Source organism: Radiomyces spectabilis (genome assembly GCF_025331425.1).
Source record: "Radiomyces spectabilis strain NRRL 2753 chromosome Unknown BYT42scaffold_9, whole genome shotgun sequence".
Taxonomy (NCBI): domain Eukaryota; kingdom Fungi; phylum Mucoromycota; class Mucoromycetes; order Mucorales; family Radiomycetaceae; genus Radiomyces; species Radiomyces spectabilis.
In genome coordinates this window covers 265,437-285,591 of record NW_026251934.1, presented here as the reverse complement: position 1 = coordinate 285,591, position 20,155 = coordinate 265,437, and the positions used below count along the sequence as shown (strand labels likewise).

The following is a 20,155-nucleotide window of genomic DNA, read 5'->3' as shown; positions in this document are numbered from 1 at the left end:
TGTACACAATGGATGGTATTCTATATGAAGCCCAACGCCAGGGACGTATTAGCTTTTACATGACGCACTATGGTGAAGAGGCCATGATAGGCGCGGCTGCTGCTCTTGATCCTGGTGATGTTGTCCACGGTCAGGTAAAGCGCAGAACAAATAGACGGGATGCCAGCGTGTCAAGGGTTGCCTATTTAACCTTTTTCTCTTGTAGTACCGTGAAGCGTTTGTGCTGTTGTATCGTGGATTTACGTTGGACGACTGTATGAATCAGTGCTTCTCCAACGGTCTGGATGAGGGCAAAGGACGACAAATGCCAGTCCACTATGGATCTCGAAAACACAACTTCCAGACGATTTCGTCGCCCTTGGGAACGCAAATACCGCAAGCCGCCGGTTCAGCTTATGCGCTGAAACTCTCTGGAAAAGGTAACTGCAGCTTATGTTTCTTTGGAGAAGGAGCCGCGTCAGAAGGCGATTTCCACGCAGGCCTAAATATGGCTGCCACCTTGCAATGTCCCGTTATTTTCTTTTGGTAAGAGCGACTCATAGGGTATTTTTGTTTATCACCTATCGTCTAATGTTTTTTCTATCGCCCATATCACCTGAACCAAATTAGTCGTAACAATGGATATGCAATTTCCACACCCGCATCCGAGCAGTACCGAGGCGATGGAATTGCCAGCCGTGGCGTAGGTTACGGTATCAGTACTATTCGCATCGATGGTAACGATATTTGGGCGGTTTATAACGCGGTCAAGGCGGCACGGGCCATGGTAACAGAAGAAAACCGACCAGTATTGATTGAAGCCATGACGTACCGTGTGGGTCATCACAGTACCTCGGATGATTCCACAAAATACCGAGATCGAAAGGAAGTAGAGCAACGCGCTCAGTTTGATAATCCCATTACACGCTTACGACGATATATGGAGTTGAATGGCTGGTGGACAGCCGAAGATGAAGAAACTTGCCGTAAAGAAGCGAAAAAAATGGTCATGAAAAGCTTCAATGCGGCAGAAAGGAGGAAGAAGCCCGCAGTAAAACATTTGTTCACCGATGTGTATGATGAAATGCCGGCCAACTTAATAGAGCAACAGAAAGAACTGGAAAATCTCATGAAAAAATACCCAGATTATCTTTCTGCAGACAATTTCGAATCCGAGTAAAATTTAAAAGAGATAAAATAAACGACAATCTTGTAGCCGCGGATAGCCCCAAGTGATGGGACCTCTAAGTGCAAAAGCAAGGAGGTCAACATGCGTACATGCATAATATATTGTCATTCAGAATGCATCGCCAGTAATGTATGTTGGCCTAGGCATTATCCTACAGGGACGTGGTTCCGCGGCAAAATGACCTAGCTTTCATATCTTCATATTTTGACCAAGGCAGCCTGTTAAAAACATTTAATACACTTCCAGAGCCGAATAAACTGACAAACCGTTGGTAATGTAGCTTTTGCTTTTTATTTTGATCCTATCATACACAAGTCTAGCTATTTACTTACGCCAATAGTGGCGTATACAACAGTTTCTGGACATTGTTTTGCATTTCTGCATTTTGGAGCGTGATGATAAAAAACATCAATAGTTTTCAACTCTTTGGAGCAAATCGACATGAATCCTAGTTTATTGAATTGGTGATGTCTGGTGTCTTTCCCTATCTTGTTATTCCAAATCGATGGCGCGGGTACAAATGACAAGACCTGCTACTCCATATCAACGAATTAATTGTTGAGTTACACAAATATTTATGCAACGTTTGGAGCAGCAGCGGTACATAATCCCTTTGGCTCCTTCTTGGAGTTTGAGCTTTAGATGACCTCCTATAGCTTCTCCCTGACTGCAGATGACGACAAGCATAGCATTGTCTGAACTCTCTCCTTGGTTTTCTCTCTCTCTCTCTCGGGGAGGGGGGCTGTGAATGCTTATTGAGATTAAACTATGTGGAACCAAATATAAACAATTTATGATGCATGCGTGTGATATGAACAAAACATTGATGACGCGGAGGAAGAGGAGGAAGATGAGGAGGTAAAAGAAGAGGAGGCCGAAGATGTAGAGGGCGATGAAATAGGTTGGTGAATTGGTTTTGTTGATATTGGTATAATGCGAATGGCATGGTGATCATGATGCTCGGGCACTTGAATGACACATTTGGTACCGCAAACCTAGGAAGACCAACCAATAAGAAGAATAGTTTATGCAATGGCGAGGCGACTCCTTGAACGTACCTTCATTGAAGGTAGCTTGGAAGCATGCCGCGCATTTGCTGAGGGTGGGATATGAACATCCATGGAAGTTGTATCTTCGTACGTTGTCTGTATTGGGGTTCTGTAAGTTGTGATCGTAGCATCGGAGGGTGCGTTGACAACGAGCAATGATTCGGGTGCCGTGGAGATGATGTTGTGGAAGCGCACCAGATCCTGATGCGTGATATAACAATTGGATGCATGGCGTTCGAAAACAGAAGCCGTTTCAGCTTCAATGGTTTGAAGAATATTAGTGAGATTATGTTGTTCTTGTTCCAGGAGGGTATTACGTGAACGTAGCCAGGCTAAACGTTGTTCGAGCTGCTGTGTCTCGTTGCTACGTTCAATTTCTGGCGCGGTGGACAGCGTGGAATGATTGCCGCTGTCAAGACCATATTAATATAAGATTTGCAAAAACCGAAATCACAATGTCACAGTCACCTACATCCATCGTACATGGTTTTTCGAGTTTTTCTCAATGAGACTGATGCCTTCGAGAACATTGGTGATATCATAAATACGCCTTTTTTGCACTTTCAGTTGGGCAGCGGCCAGATTGAGATCGAGTTCGCCATGATCGCTCGATCGAATGAGGGCAATGAACTTTTTGGTGAGAAGACCTAGTGAAGAATCGTAACGACACGAGGCGGCAGGCGAAACTTGCTGCACTTGGCCAGCTTGATTAATTGCATGAATTTGGAAAGGAGCTAAACGATAATTTTTTTTTTTGCCCAAAATTTTGATGGATCATGGATTAGCCTAACAACTTGGAAGCAGATTTTTCTTTGTTGTTGTTTTTGTTAATCTCGCTCTTTATTACCCATTTCTTGATGAGATTGTTGGTGATTTGCTACCATCGAGGCTATATATGTTGAATAGATAGAGTGATGTCAACGTTAGTAGGGAAAGATCAAGGGATGAAACGACAAGAATAGAAAGAAAAGGTTGAAATAAAGAAACAGTAACAATAAAAAGCTAAATGGAAAGAGAAAAGGAAAAAGAAAGAGGAAAAAGAGCAAAGAATCAAGACGGCAAGGGGTGGAAAAAAGAGATGTAAAGAGGAGAAAAAAGGGGAAGATAAATGGTAGCTTATCCTATAAAAAGCAAAAAAGGCGCCAATTCATTGCTATGCAAGCCTGTCGTCCCATGTGATCAAGTTCTTTATTTTGGTTTTTTTTTATTTTTTCCTTTCTTTCTACATTGGACGATGGGGTAACGGCACCTCACTTTTAGAATAGCGTCTTCCAATTACATCGTTTAGTTTTGGCGTTGAATGGGACCCAATCTGATGCATTCTAGTTCCTTTTCCACTTTTTATTCCTATACGCACGTTGGTCCATGTGACATTTCCAAACATCGGCTCCTTCATACCGTAAATCTGCATTCTAGAAAGTTGGCAGAACGCATGCATAGTGATATTGGGTTCTACGAATACTGATTGCAATGGACGCGTCTCAGTCATAGTACACTTTTGAAAACTGAATGTGATGTACCTTATAATTTTCGGGATGGGATACAAAAGGTAGATCGTCGTTTGTATTTTTCCTTGGATGCTTCTATTGCAAGCTTATTGCGACTGATGGTCGGAGAATGTATGTGAGGGGTGATGGACCAGATGACCAAGATCGGGTCGATCGGCCCTTTTCTTTTCACGCCCGATTCCACGACCTATGGAACCAGTTAAAGCGAACTATGCGCGGTTACTGGAGGTTTAGCAAAAACATGCGTGTATTACTATGACAAGAGATCTCTAAGTTTTGTAGAAATATAAAAAAAAGGGGAAGAAGATTCGCATTAGAATAAATAAAGCGGTTTAGTCTAGTTAGTTAGTTAGTTATCTACGGTGGATGCAACGGCATGAAAACGTCCAAAACCCTGAATGGCCTCGAACTCATCGATAGTGAGATTGACGCCTTCTTCTTCAGAGTTTGGTTGTGCGGTTTGATTTTCTAGACATTCGATAGGATTACATAGATCTTGCACCGAAAGGCGGCGGGTTTCCTTCATCTGGCTACCCGGCTCCGAGGCGCTGTCCTCTTTTGCTTGGGACTCTTGCTGCCCTTGCTGATGTAAAAGATAATTTTCTGGCGGTTCATCTGGATGGCTGACAAGGTAACTGGCTAAACGTGGCAAAATGGAAGGGTCACGAGGAGAGATGGGGCCATCGGATGGATCAGGTCGCGGAATAATTGGCCGTAATACTTGTCTTTCGTCATACGATGGGCGTCCAGGATACGGGTGATAATACACTTTGGGAGCGACGCGGTGAATGCGACGATACGAATAATAGTCCGTTGTTTCTTCGGAGGAGGATTGAGGCGAGTCGGGGGTTACGGGCGAATCGGGATAATATGAATCTTTCGGATGATACCAGCCGCCGTGATTAACTCGTAAAGGTGGTAAATTTCTTGCCAATGTTTCGTCTTGACTCATGCGACGCATTTCCGAATACATCTTGTGTTGTTCCTTGATGGAAGGTTGCGGTCCACCTGGACCAAATGGCTGATAGCTGGCGTCGCTGTCCTGATCTTCCAAGCCATCGTCATGACCATCATCGTCATCGTCGTCGTTCATCGCATACTGGGACTGGCCACGCGATCGGCGCCGGTAAAGGTCTTCTTGAGTCGATCCACGACGAGAAATCGGAGGCGAAGGCGGTAACTGAGCGTATTTGTCATCCTCCTCGTCTTCGTATGAAGAAGTAGAGGTAGACCGCATGCGTTGCCCACGGCGACCGCCTTTGGGCTTTCTGGATTTCGACGTTCGTCTTGCTCTACCGCGAGATTTGTTGTGGGTCTGCGTGTGTTGCATCATGTTATCGAAGCGGCTGAACATACGATCACATCCGGAAACAATGCATTTGAAAGGTTTCTAGTGAATAAACTACTACTTTAGTCCTTTGGGATCCAATCAAGATCTTTGTAACCACGATTGTCTTTACCTCTCCCGTATGTTTTCTGACATTGAAATTCATATCACTTCGTTAAATAATTATTTGGAAATATCTCCATTTTTTCATACTCACCTCATGTGGCGCGCGAGATGTTCGCTTCGGGTGAATACCATTCGACAATCCCCATATCCCTGGCATTGAAACACCTTGGCCTTACCGCTGCGTGATTTCGGCTTTGTGGACGCGGTAGTAGAGCGGTTATCTTCGGTTTCCATCATGTTGGCAAGAGTCAGTTATATTAAATTCGAGCACAAGATAATGGCGGTGTAAAAGCACGGGATTCACAGGAGAACTAAAGTTACAAGAAAAAAATTACTCGAGAAAAAAATAACTTGGAGACTCTTGATAGATAAAAAGGAGAAATAGAAAGGAAAAAACAAGGGAAAGCGGCAATTTGAACTAGCAAATGTGCTTTGCCGCCGTGTTTTCCTCGCTCAAACAAAAAAAAAAAGAACAAAAAAAAGGCCGCCTGTCCATGAAACGAGCCGACATACCATACAATATATGCCCGAGACATCGAAACCAGCCGTTCCTCTCCCCTGTATCGGAGGAGGTTACCTTTTGACGGATGAATAGTGATCACCACGTGGAAAATTATCCGACATCAAAGCTTTTGATCGCTGTATTTTTTTATTTTCTCGGAGGATTTCGAAATTCAAAGGCAAACGACAGATGGGAAAGGAACCATAAGCGACCATCAAAAGGAATAGGGATACCCCGTAAGAGTTCTTTTACCGTTTTTTATTGTCATTATGTTTACATTTATTTGTTCATGAGTACAACTGGGGTGATGGATTGTTGGTTCCGATGCGCTTATGAAAAGCATTTTTGATGAATCGTTTGAAACGATCCGAGAATTGAGCATTGCTTCTTTTGGAAGGGGGCTTCTCGGTGGCTAATGTAGGATAGATTTGGGCTTTTTTGGCATGGAAAATATGCCAAAATGAATGGGATGATTTCGTGGGTGACATGATGTTGTGATTGGGGAGAATAGGTGTAGATACAGGGTGAACTTCATTGGGTTTTCGTTGGCTGGATCGCGTGTGTTTTCCAGAGACAGGATTCTCTTTTCCCTTGTGCTGCAGCCATGGATGTTTTAGACAAGCTTCGGCTGTGATTCGCTTGGCTGGGTTCTTGCATAATAAATGGTGGATCAAATTGGACGCTTCACTCGATACACGCGGTTCAGCGTACCGACCGGATCTGATTTTCTCAAACAAACAGGGCATATTTTCCGAGTGGAATGGCAGCTGCCCCGTTAGCATGGCATATAATATCACCCCACAGCTCCACATGTCTGCGGGAGGTCCCTTATACGGTGTAGAGGAGACCATTTCCGGTGATGCATAAAACGGGCTTCCACAGTAAGTATCCAGAATATCGTGTTGTTGGAAAAATTTGGCGAACCCAAAATCACACAATCGTATACTACCGGTCGTCACATCAATCAACACTAAGAAAGAAAGAAAAAGAAAAGACACGTTGTGTTCTTTTTTCATCGAACAATGCAAAATAGAATGAATAAGAATAATTGATATGCTTACCATTCTCTGGCTTGAGATCCCGGTGTACAATACCATGCTACAAAATACACAATAAAGACAGCCTTAAGTGGAAATGACGACCTACCGTAAAAAGAAAAAAAAAAACCAAAAAGAGCTAGGGAAGTTGTACCTTGTGAATATAATGAATAGCTTCTATGATCTCTCGAAACCAGCGCCGCGCCGTGGCTTCGCTCAGACGCCCGTGTTCTCTGATCTTGTCAAATAACTCTCCACCACGAACATGCTCCATAACGATACATATGCGATCTCCGTCTGTGCAAACGTCGTATACATTGACGATATTCTTATGCTTATAACAGGTCGTCAGCATTTCCGATATTGACTTTTCATTATATGCATGTTGTGCTTGATCCTTATTGGTAAACTTTCTCTTGTCTACGATTTTGATGGCCACCTAATGGCGAAAGCTCAGTACTCCTGCCTTTTTTTTTTTTTTGCTGAATCTTTGAATCCTGGTTTCCCTGTATACCTGCTTCTGATGCTTGCGATCCCTTGCTACATACACCTTTCCAAAATTCCCTTTCCCGATTCTGTGCAACCGTTCATACCGACTGTCAAAATCGCTGTAGGATCTGGATTTGATCTGTTGTCACCACCCCAGAAAAAAAGCAAGGAAAAACAAACCAATGCTCAATTAGGAGAAATTTCTCACAATGGCAGGAACCAGAACCAAAAAAAAAAATGTGGAGCAAAGGTTACGATCTAGGGCTCACCTCATCTTGTCGGCATACGGATGGCGTTATAGTGGTCATGGCAGTTCAATGCAGTGAATGGCGTTGCAACAACAAGCTTGAAAAGCGGAAGGGAAGCAAAGGTGGATGATAATAGTAAGGGGAATTTTCCAATACTCGGAAACTTATTTGATGTAAAAGCCAAAAAATCGAGGTATGCTGTCTATCCGACCAGGAAAAAAAGTTGCACTTCAAACCACTGTGAAGAATTTGAAAGCAACATCAATACGTGATCATGCCTTTTTTTTTTTTTTTTTTTTTTTTATCAGCATCAGCTGCCTTCTCTTTTTTTTGTTTTTGGTTTGCCGTTGCTTTTACTACCGTTGTTACCCTGTGGGGTCTATTTCCTACATTGTTTGTCGATGTTTGTTTGACTTGCTTTTTTTCTTCACTTGTACGCATGCATACCCATAAATGTGTGTATATGTAACCCTGATTGTCATTATCGTATCACGATCTATTTGGATGCAGAGTGAGTTATCTCAAGTGCAAATAATGTACAAACCGCACATGCTGCTGCTTCGTGCTGATTATCTTACCCCTCACAACAACAGCCATGAATGTGAACCACAAAGTTTTTTGCATAACTTACTTTCGTTGTTTTGTCCATCTTGGCAGGCGTTGTAAAACAAACATACAAAGAAGAGTAGATGAATCACCAGTAATCATCATCTTCAGAAAATTATCGACCTTAATATGTCCCTGATCCTTCTCAATACTGCTTTTCAATAATGCTGAAACTTTAAGGAAGGCAACCAACAACACTGTGTCGTGCAATAATCAAGCATTTTCAGAATGACAACACGTCTGATGGAGGTCAGATAACGCTGCTTACTTCATCAATGGCTCCTCAAACAAGACTCCACAATGAACTTGGCTTATAATATCATGCAATGATTAAACCTATTCAATGTGGCTTCATTCCTGTCATCATGAAGGAACACGACGGATAGATATTATGATTTCATCTAAAAAATATGAGATGCTGGTTGAATGATCACACATCTATCCTCAGTGAGATGATTCCTATTGTTCCTTTTCCTTAGGTGGACGGTGTTGGCGCTTCTTGAAATGTGCCAGGTGATGAGTCAAAAAGCGGATACCCCTCATCATGCGTGCACGAACCCATGGGTGTGCTTAACATGTTTTCTAAAGCTTATCCCCAAATATGCCTTGTGTTTCACTAATAACCTTCTTATTGTCATAGTGACTTTCGTCGTACATGCAGTTGGGCAGTTCAGTGGAGGTTCAAAATTCTGTTGCCTATATCACACATGATATACCATAAAGCCAGCCTTTATTGAAGAGACTCCCATATCGCTGGTTTGACACTCCTTCTATCGTTGCGCCGCCTAGATGTCCATACTAGAAAAGATGGATTCAAAAACCTTGTATAAAGACTTTTACTTGGAATATTGATTATATGCTCACAGAGTGGGTTACCGGTTTTGGTCTTCTGAATCCTCCATAACAATGCTTGCTGGATAATTCTAAAGGTTTTGCAAAAATTGTGCTTTTTTGCTTTCTGGTCTCCGCCATCCCCAACCAGTATTTTCAATTGACTTTTTCGCATAAAGATGACCCCTTCAGAAGCTCCGATACGGCCCACTTGATGAGCTGCGGAATCTGCCGCTGCATGAACATGCCTGGCGATTGAACATGATTTATTGGTCATTGCTTTTGTTGCTTCCCAAGTGAGAGTTCTTGGTCTACCCATGGGACTTTCAACTTTACTCCAAGCGCCTTCTGCTGCAATTCGTCACAGCAGCGCCAATTCAAACAGTTCAAATGGCTGTTCTTCACTCTTCTACAGATTGGCATTCAGAGTGCCTATTACTGTTTTGTGGATAGTGGTAAGTGCAAAATGGGTGAGGTTAGGCATTAGCCTGTTTGGAAGAACGCGAGCTGACGTATTTCGAAAAGTCGCGTGATCTTTGTTCCGCCTTTTTAAGGTTTCTCGCTTTCTGTGGTTTCTTCCTTTTTCTGAACCTTTTTTCGATACAACAGCCAACTTTAGTCCCAAATTTTTTTTTTTTTTTCCGCTTCCACTTCTTTTCCTCAAAACGTGTCGATTTCCTCTTTCCTCACTTGATTGTAACTAAAACATCAAAAAAAAAAAACGAAAGCTATGATGCATATGCCACCGATCGCTGTCGGGTTTGATGAAACGACAGTGAAGAAGAGCGCACACAAGTGGCCTCCTGCTTCGTCTCGCCGTAAACGGTTTTCATGCACCGATCACTCCGCATGGATGGCGGATCCTGTCGCCAAGATTCGTAGTGAACAAAACTGTTTTGCAACGCAGAAAAACGGTCGTGCACAAGTATGCTTTGGTAAGAAACAGTGGCAATCCAAACCAGCCAACCACGTCACGCAATTTCAGCGTCAAGGAGTTCAAGGAGAACAACCGCTTCATCCTAGCGTCCATGAAAACGACCTACTCCTTCATCAGCCTCACCCTCGTTCTCCATCTAAATTATTATCGCCAGTCACCTCGATGCATTCTTCCATGATGTCGCTCTCACACGACCCTTTGATCGTTCGATCAAAATCGCCTTTTGATGCTTCCAATAACGAACCCTGCAAGTGGTCCAACAGTCATCATGTCTCATCCACACTCCCGGCTTCGCCTTCTCCAGGAGCTCACAAGTCCTTTTCTTCTTCAACGGATGGACCCGATGCACCAATTTCTACCTATAACAGTCGCTCGAAGCGCCGTTCCTTTGAATCGACCCATAAACACCACCACCAAAAATCACATACTCAAATTCGGAGGTTCTCCTATCCAGAATCTCAGCCATTTCAATATCCGTTGCAGACGCCCTATTATCCTGTCCAGCCAACACTGTACTCAAATCCGGTTCCACTTCAGTATTATACCTATCATCCTACTTCCGTGTACCCACCACCACCACCACCGCCGCCGCCACACGAAGTGAAACACCATAAACCCGTCAAGAAAGTAGAAACAAAAGACTTGCCCCACCCTCGACGGGCAAACCATTCTTATGGGTTACCGGAAATGAGTCGACGTTACAGCAACGGCAGTACCACCAGCAGTCGAAGTACAGCAGCGTCGAGTACCAGCAGTTTCCAAGTCATCCTAGATGCCAAACCTGAAAGCCCATCTCCCAACGCATCGTCCACCGTCACGGGTTCCGACAGCGCAGCACAGACAGAAAACGCACAGACACCGGTACCAGAAGCGGTGCTTTCAGCATCCATGGAAAATGAGGAGGAGGAGGAAAATCATGATACCACGGTTCCCTTATCGACGGCCCCATCCAACAGTCCAACCACCGGCATCGCCACAAGCACCGTATTCAGTGACAAGGCAGCGGAACCCGCGGGTCACGACCCAGGTCATGCTCGTGACACAAGTACCACGATGCACCCGTCCGTGTCTCCAAATGAGGAAACCACCGCTCAGTCAAACCCGGATCCGCTGCCAAGCGATACGGAGAACCTTGACCTGCCGGTGTGGGCGGATCCCGTACGAGTTCGTGAAAACCCCACCCGTTACAGCTATGTCAAACAGTACATGAAAGAGAATGCGCTCCCCAACACTTCATCACTCGAATTACCGTTCTCGGTGAAATTCTGCTTTAGTGATACTTCGTCCACAAAACAGAAACCCGTCCACTATTCATCCACAATCCAACATGTATTTGACTGCACCACCGTGTGGCAATTCTCGGCTCGTTGGCGACTATTTAAGCAACTGCGCGCCAAACCTTCCCAGTTGTTGCCTAACCAAAACGTGTATTGTTTCGAGTCGGACGTGGAACCGATGTGGGAAGATCCCGTCAACCAGCATGGTGGAAGACTCACGCTATGTCCCCCGAAAGCATCGTTGGATAGTCTATTTGAGTGGATCTTGTGTACCTTTGTTGGAGGCAACCTCATGGATCACGGTGTCCGTGGGCTTGTCTTATCGCGTCGTAACCGAGGTGACCGGATTGAACTGTGGACCGATGGACAGGGAGCTCAGCACGCCATGACAACATTAAAGTAAGTTACTTTTTCCCCATAAACATATGTGTGTGCATGTCAATAGCGATGAACTCAGCGATTGTACGTTATAGGGAAAAACTGTATCAGTTGATTCCCCAGCATCAACACGCTATTATCGAAACGGCTCGTTTCAAGAAACACTTTGATAAATGAAATCATTTAAAATGCACTGAATAGTTTTTAGTTTTCTCATCTTTTATCGGCTCTCTTGTAGGTGACATATTGCTTTTATATTTTCAAGTTCTTTCTTCACAATCTTTTGTGATTTACATTGGTGATATCTGTACAAATGGATGTGTTTTGTTGTTATTTTTTTTTTCGTTGACTTTATATTACAAAACTGAAACCCTCATGTATACTTCTGTTCGCTTTATCATTTTCATTGACAGCAAGATCTATAGTGAAAAAAGTTCAAATTCTCCTTTTTACTTTATGTTTATGTATGTGTTGTGTACAAATGCCTACGTACGTATGTGTGAGTGTGAGTATGAGTGTGGGTGGATGTGTTTGCAGTAGGTGGGTATGCATGTGAATACCGCCGCAGAAGCGTAGCCATCTGCACCTCATTAAATTTTGCATTCCCTTTTTTTGGGGGCTTTTGTTATGTTTCTATTGAGTTTACCATGCTGATTACTTTTCAATACTAAAGACACGACACGAAGTGTGTTTATTTCTTTGTGTTGTGGTTCAACAATGATCCCACTCCTTCTTTTCCTCTTCTCTTTTCTTCTTGGATGCTTCTGATTCTTTGATAGTCCAATTTTGAAGGAAAAAATGGTTGAAAAAAAAAGTTCGTTGTATTTTTTCTCTATCCGATTATTAGAACGATCGTCGACCCACGTAATACACGCTTTTAAGACGTCTCCGAGGCATGACATCCCCTGACTTTTGCACCCCTGATATTGAGCGAATAGAGAGCTTAGACTATATAAAAAGATAAACTCGTTTTTTTTTATCAAAACGAAATACATCATTCTCATACTTCTTGTTTGTTCCTGGGACAATCCCCGCCTATTGGTTAACATTATGCAACGCACGATCACTTTACCATCCGCCACGGCTTCCCCTTCACGAGTATTCTTGTCTCCTATTCCAACCAATCCACGACCAAACTCGACTAATCCATCACCAGGGATGTTGCATCAATCGACAGAACCCTCTCCTTACATTCTTTCAAAAGACATCGTGCAAATCTGTGATGCCATGGGGCCCTCGTCATCTGCGTCGTCGACGTTGTCGCCGTTGTCACCGTTACTCGGTGAACCACTTGGACGAACCGATTCACGTTGTTCGTTTCTATCGCTGTCGACCACCGATTCCTGTTCGTCGGCCTCGGTCGCCAGTCCTGATGATAGTACACTCTTTCTTGGCATGTTTCATCATGAGCTTACTTCCAGTTTATCCGCGACATCTGTCACGTCTACCCAAAAATCGTCCACGCTTTCTCTCAAAATCCCTGCCAAACTAAAACCGACTCGGTTTCCTCAGTGGATCAAGCAAATAAGTTCACCTATCATGACCAAGGACCATCAAGACCCATGCTTTCCTATCGACAGTTTGCCACCTCAGCCCCAACAAAACGGAAAGGGGACAGTCAGTGAACGAGGGAATCGTAGACCCCTGACTTCATTGGCGCAAACTCGAGATGATTATGCCACTAGTGCTCTGTACTACGGCTCGCCTCGTGTACGACAATATCTTCGTGCGGCTATGGCAATCGATCGCTTCGACGATATGTTAGCGTATGGATTCCCTTGCAATCATCGCTTGGGACTCCCCATGGATGAGATCGATGGATCGGACGACTCACTGTCACAAAGGGTGCATAAAAAGGCAACGCAGCGTAAACCCCACTGTGAGCAATGTCAACCTGGACAACAACCCCTGTGGACTATCCGTATCACCCTCACTCCTCTCCACTGTCGTGCTAAAGATGTCGATATTTATGGCTTGCAAAGAACATCGTCCAATCAATCCACTAGCTTTCGTCAGACCGCCTTGGGCTTATCCAAAAGTTTAACCCAACGGCATGCGAAAAGACCGTGCACGGCTTCTGCACCATCCATACCGTCTAGTCGACCATCGTCTCCACCCAAGCTACGTATCAGTACCTCGACGCCTGTGATACGGCCCAGTTCACCAACTTCTGTGAATGTCACTGCACTTTCCCCGCCTCCTTCTCGATCAAAGCGGGAAAACAAGGACGAGGAGAATGATTTTTCCCGTTTTTGGCAAAACAACATCGATCGGCCGCCATTATTCGTTCTTACCCCCTCTCAACCCGATAAAATTCAACCGCTCGCGCCTCGTGCCAATCCATCCAATTCCATTTTAATCGTTCGATGGCGATAATTATAATATCCTTCCTATCCCCGAATGAACCACCCTTATGATTTTGCATGATCCAATGAGGCAAAAGCACACATCATTAAATACCTTCTTCCCCTCGAAATCAGGCATCGAGAAAGAGAAAGCCCACCATTATAGACTATATATCCCATTTTTCATATTGTACCATACCATATTTTGTCATAATCTAGTTTTCATTTATACGTGGAAAAATAAAAGCGAAACATCTCACTATCAATGCACTGTTTTTTCTTGGTTTCTAATCATTAACATTCATTTTTGTTGCAAGTAATACTGCCATGAATAACTGTGATTTGGATCGTTCTTATCAACCGTGCGCATATCTTGACATCGAAAACATTGTGATTTTTATTTTCCCCCTTTTTTTAGGCTTTTTATGTATTATTTTGTTGGGCATCGTTCGGCCACCGACTCTCTCACATCACCAAATGATCCCTCAGCAGTTTATACTGGCTTTGTTAATTGTCCGCTTGAACTTGAGGTGCCTTTTTACAAGTCATTTGTTTTTTGGGCATATCGGATGGTTCCTGATTTCATCTCGTCATTTGGCAGAAGGCTTGGCTTCAGAGTTTGTTTCGGGCTTGGCCTCTGATTTTTCCTTTGGCTTGCCAGAGGATTCTGACTTGGCACTGGAAGCGGTGTCCTTGGAGCCTTCAGTTTTGGTTTCTTCAACGGGCTTCTTTTCTGTTCCCGTTTTGGAAGCGTCACCGGACGGTTCGGATGCTTTGTCTGTACCTGAGGCAGCAGTGGTCGACTCTGATTCCTTTTCTCCTTCTTCCTCTCGTGGTTGTTTGGAAACGGCCGCCTTCAAATAAATGTCACGTCCGTCCAGCTTCACATCCTTGAGCTTGACCAACGCCCTTTGTTGCTCATCTTCTGATTGTAGTTCAACAAATCCATAACCTTTGGAACGTCCACTGAACAATGAAAACCAAAAAAAAGACACAATGATCCAGTCAATATATCTGTAGGAGACTTCGATGCACGGTAACTTACTTGTTCATTCGGGCCACGTGAGCAGATTGAACCCCAAAATCTTTGAAAAGTTCCAACAATCCTTCATTGGTGGTGGCATAGGGCAAATTGGCGACAAAAACCATGGTCTTGGAAGGTTCGCTTGGGCGGTCAGAGGCGGCGGCGGCCTTTTTCGCACGGCTCTTCTTGTTTCGGCGGGAACGACGCTTGGATTTGGGAGAGCCCGGAGCGGCTTGATCAACTGGCTCAGATCCGCTGGACGTTTCAGTTGTCACCTCCTTCTCGGTAACCTCGGTTGAGTCTGCTTCGCCGGCCTGTCAAAAAAAGAAAAAAAAAACATGGCGATCATCAATGGGTTTTGTTATTGCCGTGAAGGCGTTGGTTACCAAAATAGGAAAATTTGATGTTTTTACCTCGTCATTGCGTCTTCCTTTTTTGCCGCTCATACGACGTTGGCGTCGAGATTTACGAGGAGCAGCGACAGTTTGACCCTCGGGCTTTGGGCGAGCCGCTTCCACATTAATTTCACGGCCATCCAACTCCTTTTTATTCAGTTCCTTTGAAGCCTTCTGCGTTTCCTCCTCGGTTTGGAAAGAGACGAAACCGTAACCTAAGGAACGCGAGCCTCTCTTGATAATATTCGCTTCCAAACTAGACAGGAAGATGGCGTTAGCAAAAGGATATACACTCTTTCACAATAAATACCACCCATGTTCTCCGGTGTCGGATCAGTCTTCCTTCCTTTTTCTTTTCATGCACGTGCCATATATAACTTACACTTTACCGGAGGCTTCAAAAAATTTGGCGAGATTGGCCTCGGTTGTTTTGAACGACAAGTTACCCACAAAGACCTACAACATCAAATAACAACCGGGGACCTTTAATGATGGGCTTCCTCATTGCTGATTTGTTTTCGTTTTTTTTTTTTTTTTTTTTTTTTTTTTTTTTTTTTTTCACTCGAGATGAGGCCTTGCAGGGTATAAAAGCTTACCTTGTGGACTTCTTCCTCGACGGCAGCGGGGACAACTTGGTCGTTTTTATTCTCGACGACGGCAGCGGCGGGTTGTTCGGCAGCCATGACTTTTTGTTTGACAGAAGAGATAGTGTCTCTGGGGTGACCGGATGGGCGACGAAAAAACAAAGAGATCTGAAGGGGGGTTGCAATAGACAGAAAATTAGAGAAACGAAGAATAAAACAGCCTTTTTCTTGCTTGCTAAGCTCTTTTTTCTTTCTTTTTGGGAAAACGCTGGGAGGGAAAATAAAAAAGAGATAAAACAAGAAAACCGCCGGAGGCCAGTGAACCTCTTTTTTCGTGTCTCAATGCCCGCCACACGTTCTGTAGCACATCTCCAGTTGGGCCGGTGGGAGGAAATTTCCCAATTTCCCCGTCACGAGCTGTGTCGGAGAATCGATGTACTCACCGTGCGCCCAAACGCTGGCACTCGCCACAAAAAGGCGAATCAAATTGATCACGTCTCTGAGAGCCACTCAAAAGACAAACGCTTTAATATACCTCGCAATAAAGATACCATCAGAATCTTATTGTAAAAGTGCCATTATCAAATGGAAGGATAATCTGTCACATTGTCCGAGATGCCCTCATATGTCCTGTCTGTCATACGGAATTAATATCAAGCGGGTTCTCATCCACCAAAATCCTTAAAAAGGGGCGCGATGCCGTCATGCCATGGCATCAGTATTCTTCAGCAATAGTAAGTCCTTGTACTCTTCGAAATGTGAGTGATATGAATGCCAACGCTTATTACCCATCAAGAAGCACGGACCATGGCGAAACAACGTCATCAGACATTCTGGTCTGCACTATGCATCTTGCCTTTTTACATCAGTGAGTGTTGCACTCATTTACCGAGTAGGGAAAAAATTATATATCTACATCTGCCGTTCATTAATGATAGAAAGAATTCGAAGAGCTGCCATGGTCAAACTCCTGTTTGAAGAAAAAACCTCACACGATGAGAGCATTGAACGACGCACTTAGGGAAAGGACGAATTTATATGGTGCACTAACGATGGCTCTTCCCGACAGAACCATACAATTGAGAATTAATAAAATTAAAACATCAAAATGATTATTCGAGCTGACGATGCCCCAGATCCACGACGCTATAATGCACCAAATGCTTCTGAAATTGGTGTCATTATCGGTGAAAACGCAGAGTCCTCTGGAAGGGATATTGTGATCTGTACGCGTAGTAACCAACTGACATCAATCAGTGAGATGCATCGCCTGTATGACCCACTCCATTACGTGCTGATGTTTCCTGAAGGCGACCCTGGGTGGAACATTGAAACTCGATCGACCAGAAACGACAGAGTCACCGTGATGAACTACTACAGTTTCAGATTGATGTATCGAAATGATGGACACCACTTGCACCTCTTTGGCCGACTCTTTCAGCAGTATATCGTAGATATGTATGCCAAGATGGAACAAAACCGCCTCAATTACCTTCGCCTCAACCAGTCCCGACTGCGTGCTGATATGTATTCAGGCGTACAAGATGCTCTCCAACTTGACGACAACAATATGAATATGAATTCCATCGGTCAGCCTGTCATCCTTCCGTCGTTATTCATTGGCAGCCCTCGAAACATGCAACAGCTGTACCAAGATGCAATGAGTATCGTCAGATGTTTCGGAAAGCCTGACCTCTTCATTACATTCACGTGTAATCCAAAATGGCCAGAAATTCGGAATGAGCTTCTTGCTTCACAGACAGTATCTGATCGGCCAGATTTGACAGCACGAGTTTTCAACCTCAAGCTCAGAGCTTTTTGAAGGATCTAACAAAAAACCATACACTTGGAAAAGTAATTGGCTACGTTTATACCGTCGAGTTCCAGAAAAGAGGATTGCCTCATGCGCATATTCTACTCATTTTAAAAGAAGCTGATAAACCTGTGACGCCAGAGCACTACGATTCTATCGTATCGGCGAAGATACCTGATCCACAGCAGTTCAAATGAACATTTCACCAAAAATATAGTATACCCTGAGTTTACCAATAAATATCCCCAATTGTGATCTTGAAGATCACGGGCTCCACCTGCGCCCTCTACCTCATACGTTAGAACTGGCACACCTTCATGCCATTCTAACCACACCCATGGTAGCATACCCTGAGTCTACCAATAAATATCCCCAATTGTGATCTTGAAGATCACGGGCTCCACCTAGTTAATAAAATTAAAATCTTTGGAAAATTAGCAATTTGTAAATCACATGATCTACACTAAGTTATCAAGACCTGTTAAACCTTTTTTTCATCTTTCAACCATGCCTCGCTGCCCACTTTCACGATAATAGGCGAAACAATCAGCAGCAAGATGCCGTTTGCACCAGTTGTGGTCAAACAGAGTATCGTCGTTTTTCGAATAAAAATGTGAGTAGAGCTCTTTTTGAAGAAAAGTGGTTGATGATACGACTGGCGTTCTTCTGTAGCATCATTCAATTTGTTGTTTTTTTTTGTCAGTTATACTATATATGTCCTTTCATTCTCTTTCAATTTTCAATGAATCGAATAATACATAAGCAAACGTGCTTCGATCTATGAATTCATGCATCAGTGGGGCGACTATTGTTTTATCCATGGAAAACCATATATTTTTGTCTTCAATTTTATCTTTCTTCTTTTGATTTTCTCTCTCTCTTTCTGTTTGCTTGATAAATCCTCACTATCATTGTATCAAGATCCCATCCGCATCCATCCACCAGACCATTCTTATCCCGTGTATCTAACTTGGTTAAATCGACCACCATCCTCAAAATGGTAAGCGTCGAGTGGTCTACCATCGATTTTGCTCCGGCAAAACAGAATTACCTCTCCTTTACTTCCATCCTTCTTCCAGCTTCCGGTTTCCGTTTTCTTTTCGCCTGACAAGTTCTGGATACTACGAGTTGACTTTCTCTCGCCATCCATCCATCTGGCGAAACCGGATGACGTCAAAGGCCATCGTTGGTGGTGTGACTCTCTTTTTAATCAGAAAAACGCTTACGTGTCCTCTTCATGTTCCTCTCCTTTGGATTGCTTCTCATGATATGGTATTCGAGATGTCTTCCCGATTATTGCATTTTGTAGTTCATAGTTTGTATTTTGTATTTTATATTTCATGTACATATTCTTTTCGCAGTCTTTTCCTCTTTTTTTCCCACAGGGTTTTTTAGGAGGTTTTTACTGACGCGACCATTGTTTTTTTATCATCATGTACTTTATTTGTTTCTTTCTTTTTATTCGGGGGACTCTCGATATCTGGAATCCAACTCGAAGTTACCGTCACTTCTGGCCACGTCAATATTTTTTGCCTGCTCAAGCTGACACCGCCGATCCATCGCTTAACTGTCCCTGGAAGCAATTTTATTTTCCGCATCGAAGAAGCTTACCTGGCGGTCCGTATCATCTTTTTTTTTTGTCCGGTTTACCATTTGGTTCAAAGGCAAGTCCAATTTCTTTTCCTTTGCTATGATGTAATGAACGTATACTAATTCAAATTTTTTCAATGTCATATAACCCAAGTCGTGTCAAGCGATCAATGGCTATTGCAAACTCAAATAACAAAGGTAAAATATCTTGACGAAAATTTGAATCAATCAAAGAGCTTACTAACTCATTTTTTTAAATACCCAACATACCCACACATCTTTCTAGATCTATCATAGCCTGGGCGAGATGGAACTGAGGGGGGGAACCAGTGCTGCCCTGCGCGTGTTCAGAAACAAATCACGTTGCAACGTATGCCATAAGGTTGTCATTAATATACCGAAGTTCCGTCAAGAGTTCTCGCCCAGGTTATGCCGTGTATGCGTTAGGCTTTTTGTCTGACGAAAGTCGCTCAATGTAAGAGGGCGACCTCCGGTGGCAGGCGGCATCCATTGCACAGCGGGTGTACGGCTTGTTAATAAAGTAGAGCAGTATGGACGATACATTCTTCACAGAGCAAGGAGTACGTTCTGATACATGTCTTGAGCACATGAATGAGAATAGGTGATAAAATACTCTTCATGCCGTATTTTTTAGAGTGTATTTCTCAGCGCATGACGCATAGGTCTGCCAAAGACTAATAGCATTTACCTGGGAATGTGACTTGAAGAGATACGACAAGTTCAGCGGAAGCAGAAGACACTCGTGGAACGCCTCATTTCCTAGGAAACTTTCTATTAACTAAGAGGAATTGCAAGCCCAGCTAGTCACAGAATCAGTGAGCCATTTCATACGAGTCTGGCTTGATGAGAATAAGAAGAACGAGTTTAGGCGCAGCAAATATCATGGTCCAGTGGTGATAG

General features: G+C 43.6%; 7 protein-coding genes across 7 annotated transcripts; 3 read left to right on the top strand and 4 right to left on the bottom strand.

Annotated features, from left to right (window-relative positions):
• Window positions 1–8: 8 nt before the first annotated feature.
• On the top strand, window positions 9–1,159 carry BYT42DRAFT_500110 (thiamine diphosphate-binding protein; the record flags this gene model as incomplete). Its single annotated transcript, XM_051564685.1, has 3 exons — window positions 9–134; window positions 206–525; window positions 610–1,159. The coding sequence occupies 3 exons, from the start codon at window positions 9–11 to the stop codon at window positions 1,157–1,159; spliced, it is 996 nt and encodes a 331-aa protein (XP_051421486.1).
• Window positions 1,160–1,616: 457 nt separating this feature from the next.
• Window positions 1,617–3,303, bottom strand: BYT42DRAFT_575515 (E2F/DP family winged-helix DNA-binding domain-containing protein). The gene is made up of 4 exons (XM_051568975.1): window positions 3,065–3,303; window positions 2,690–2,951; window positions 2,227–2,626; window positions 1,617–2,163 (listed from the first exon to the last, which is right to left on the bottom strand). The coding sequence occupies exons 1-4, from the start codon at window positions 3,099–3,101 to the stop codon at window positions 1,960–1,962; spliced, it is 903 nt and encodes a 300-aa protein (XP_051421485.1). The 5' UTR covers window positions 3,102–3,303; the 3' UTR covers window positions 1,617–1,959.
• A 771-nt stretch (window positions 3,304–4,074) lies between these two features.
• Window positions 4,075–5,412, bottom strand: BYT42DRAFT_499248 (uncharacterized protein; the record flags this gene model as incomplete). Its single annotated transcript, XM_051564622.1, has 4 exons — window positions 4,075–4,286; window positions 5,022–5,115; window positions 5,186–5,201; window positions 5,270–5,412. 4 exons carry the CDS (start codon window positions 5,410–5,412, stop codon window positions 4,075–4,077), a joined length of 465 nt encoding a protein of 154 aa, XP_051421484.1.
• Window positions 5,413–5,931: 519 nt separating this feature from the next.
• Window positions 5,932–7,714, bottom strand: BYT42DRAFT_575510 (kinase-like domain-containing protein). The gene is made up of 5 exons (XM_051568974.1): window positions 7,476–7,714; window positions 7,232–7,345; window positions 6,872–7,156; window positions 6,742–6,778; window positions 5,932–6,650 (listed from the first exon to the last, which is right to left on the bottom strand). Exons 1-5 carry the CDS (start codon window positions 7,512–7,514, stop codon window positions 5,968–5,970), a joined length of 1,158 nt encoding a protein of 385 aa, XP_051421483.1. The 5' UTR covers window positions 7,515–7,714; the 3' UTR covers window positions 5,932–5,967.
• Window positions 7,715–9,621: 1,907 nt separating this feature from the next.
• On the top strand, window positions 9,622–11,660 carry BYT42DRAFT_547296 (uncharacterized protein; the record flags this gene model as incomplete). Its single annotated transcript, XM_051565939.1, has 2 exons — window positions 9,622–11,504; window positions 11,579–11,660. The coding sequence occupies 2 exons, from the start codon at window positions 9,622–9,624 to the stop codon at window positions 11,658–11,660; spliced, it is 1,965 nt and encodes a 654-aa protein (XP_051421482.1).
• Window positions 11,661–12,150: 490 nt separating this feature from the next.
• On the top strand, window positions 12,151–14,089 carry BYT42DRAFT_575498 (uncharacterized protein). The gene has a single exon (XM_051568973.1). It carries the CDS (start codon window positions 12,534–12,536, stop codon window positions 13,857–13,859), a length of 1,326 nt encoding a protein of 441 aa, XP_051421481.1. The 5' UTR covers window positions 12,151–12,533; the 3' UTR covers window positions 13,860–14,089.
• Window positions 14,090–14,173: 84 nt separating this feature from the next.
• Window positions 14,174–16,180, bottom strand: BYT42DRAFT_395415 (uncharacterized protein). The gene is made up of 5 exons (XM_051563369.1): window positions 15,844–16,180; window positions 15,630–15,703; window positions 15,266–15,503; window positions 14,874–15,166; window positions 14,174–14,794 (listed from the first exon to the last, which is right to left on the bottom strand). Exons 1-5 carry the CDS (start codon window positions 15,928–15,930, stop codon window positions 14,419–14,421), a joined length of 1,068 nt encoding a protein of 355 aa, XP_051421480.1. The 5' UTR covers window positions 15,931–16,180; the 3' UTR covers window positions 14,174–14,418.
• Between the last annotated feature and the right edge of the window lie 3,975 nt (window positions 16,181–20,155).

Coding starts and splice junctions, on each gene's coding strand:
- BYT42DRAFT_575515 (XM_051568975.1), bottom strand. CDS start 3,101: ATGGTAGCAAATCACCAACAATCTCATCAAGAAATGG. Junction 2,952..3,064: donor ACAATCTCATCAAGAAATGG/GTAATAAAGAGC, acceptor ATTATCGTTTAG/CTCCTTTCCAAATTCATGCA. Junction 2,627..2,689: donor AAAAACCATGTACGATGGAT/GTAGGTGACTGT, acceptor TGGTCTTGACAG/CGGCAATCATTCCACGCTGT.
- BYT42DRAFT_575510 (XM_051568974.1), bottom strand. CDS start 7,514: ATGACCACTATAACGCCATCCGTATGCCGACAAGATGAG. Junction 6,779..6,871: donor CTATTCATTATATTCACAAG/GTACAACTTCCC, acceptor TGTATTTTGTAG/CATGGTATTGTACACCGGGA. Junction 6,651..6,741: donor GGATCTCAAGCCAGAGAATG/GTAAGCATATCA, acceptor TTTCTTTCTTAG/TGTTGATTGATGTGACGACC.
- BYT42DRAFT_575498 (XM_051568973.1), top strand. CDS start 12,534: ATGCAACGCACGATCACTTTACCATCCGCCACGGCTTCCCCTTCACGA.
- BYT42DRAFT_395415 (XM_051563369.1), bottom strand. CDS start 15,930: ATGGCTGCCGAACAACCCGCCGCTGCCGTCGTCGAGAATAAAAACGAC. Junction 15,504..15,629: donor TTTGAAGCCTCCGGTAAAGT/GTAAGTTATATA, acceptor CTTCCTGTCTAG/TTTGGAAGCGAATATTATCA. Junction 14,795..14,873: donor CACGTGGCCCGAATGAACAA/GTAAGTTACCGT, acceptor TTCATTGTTCAG/TGGACGTTCCAAAGGTTATG.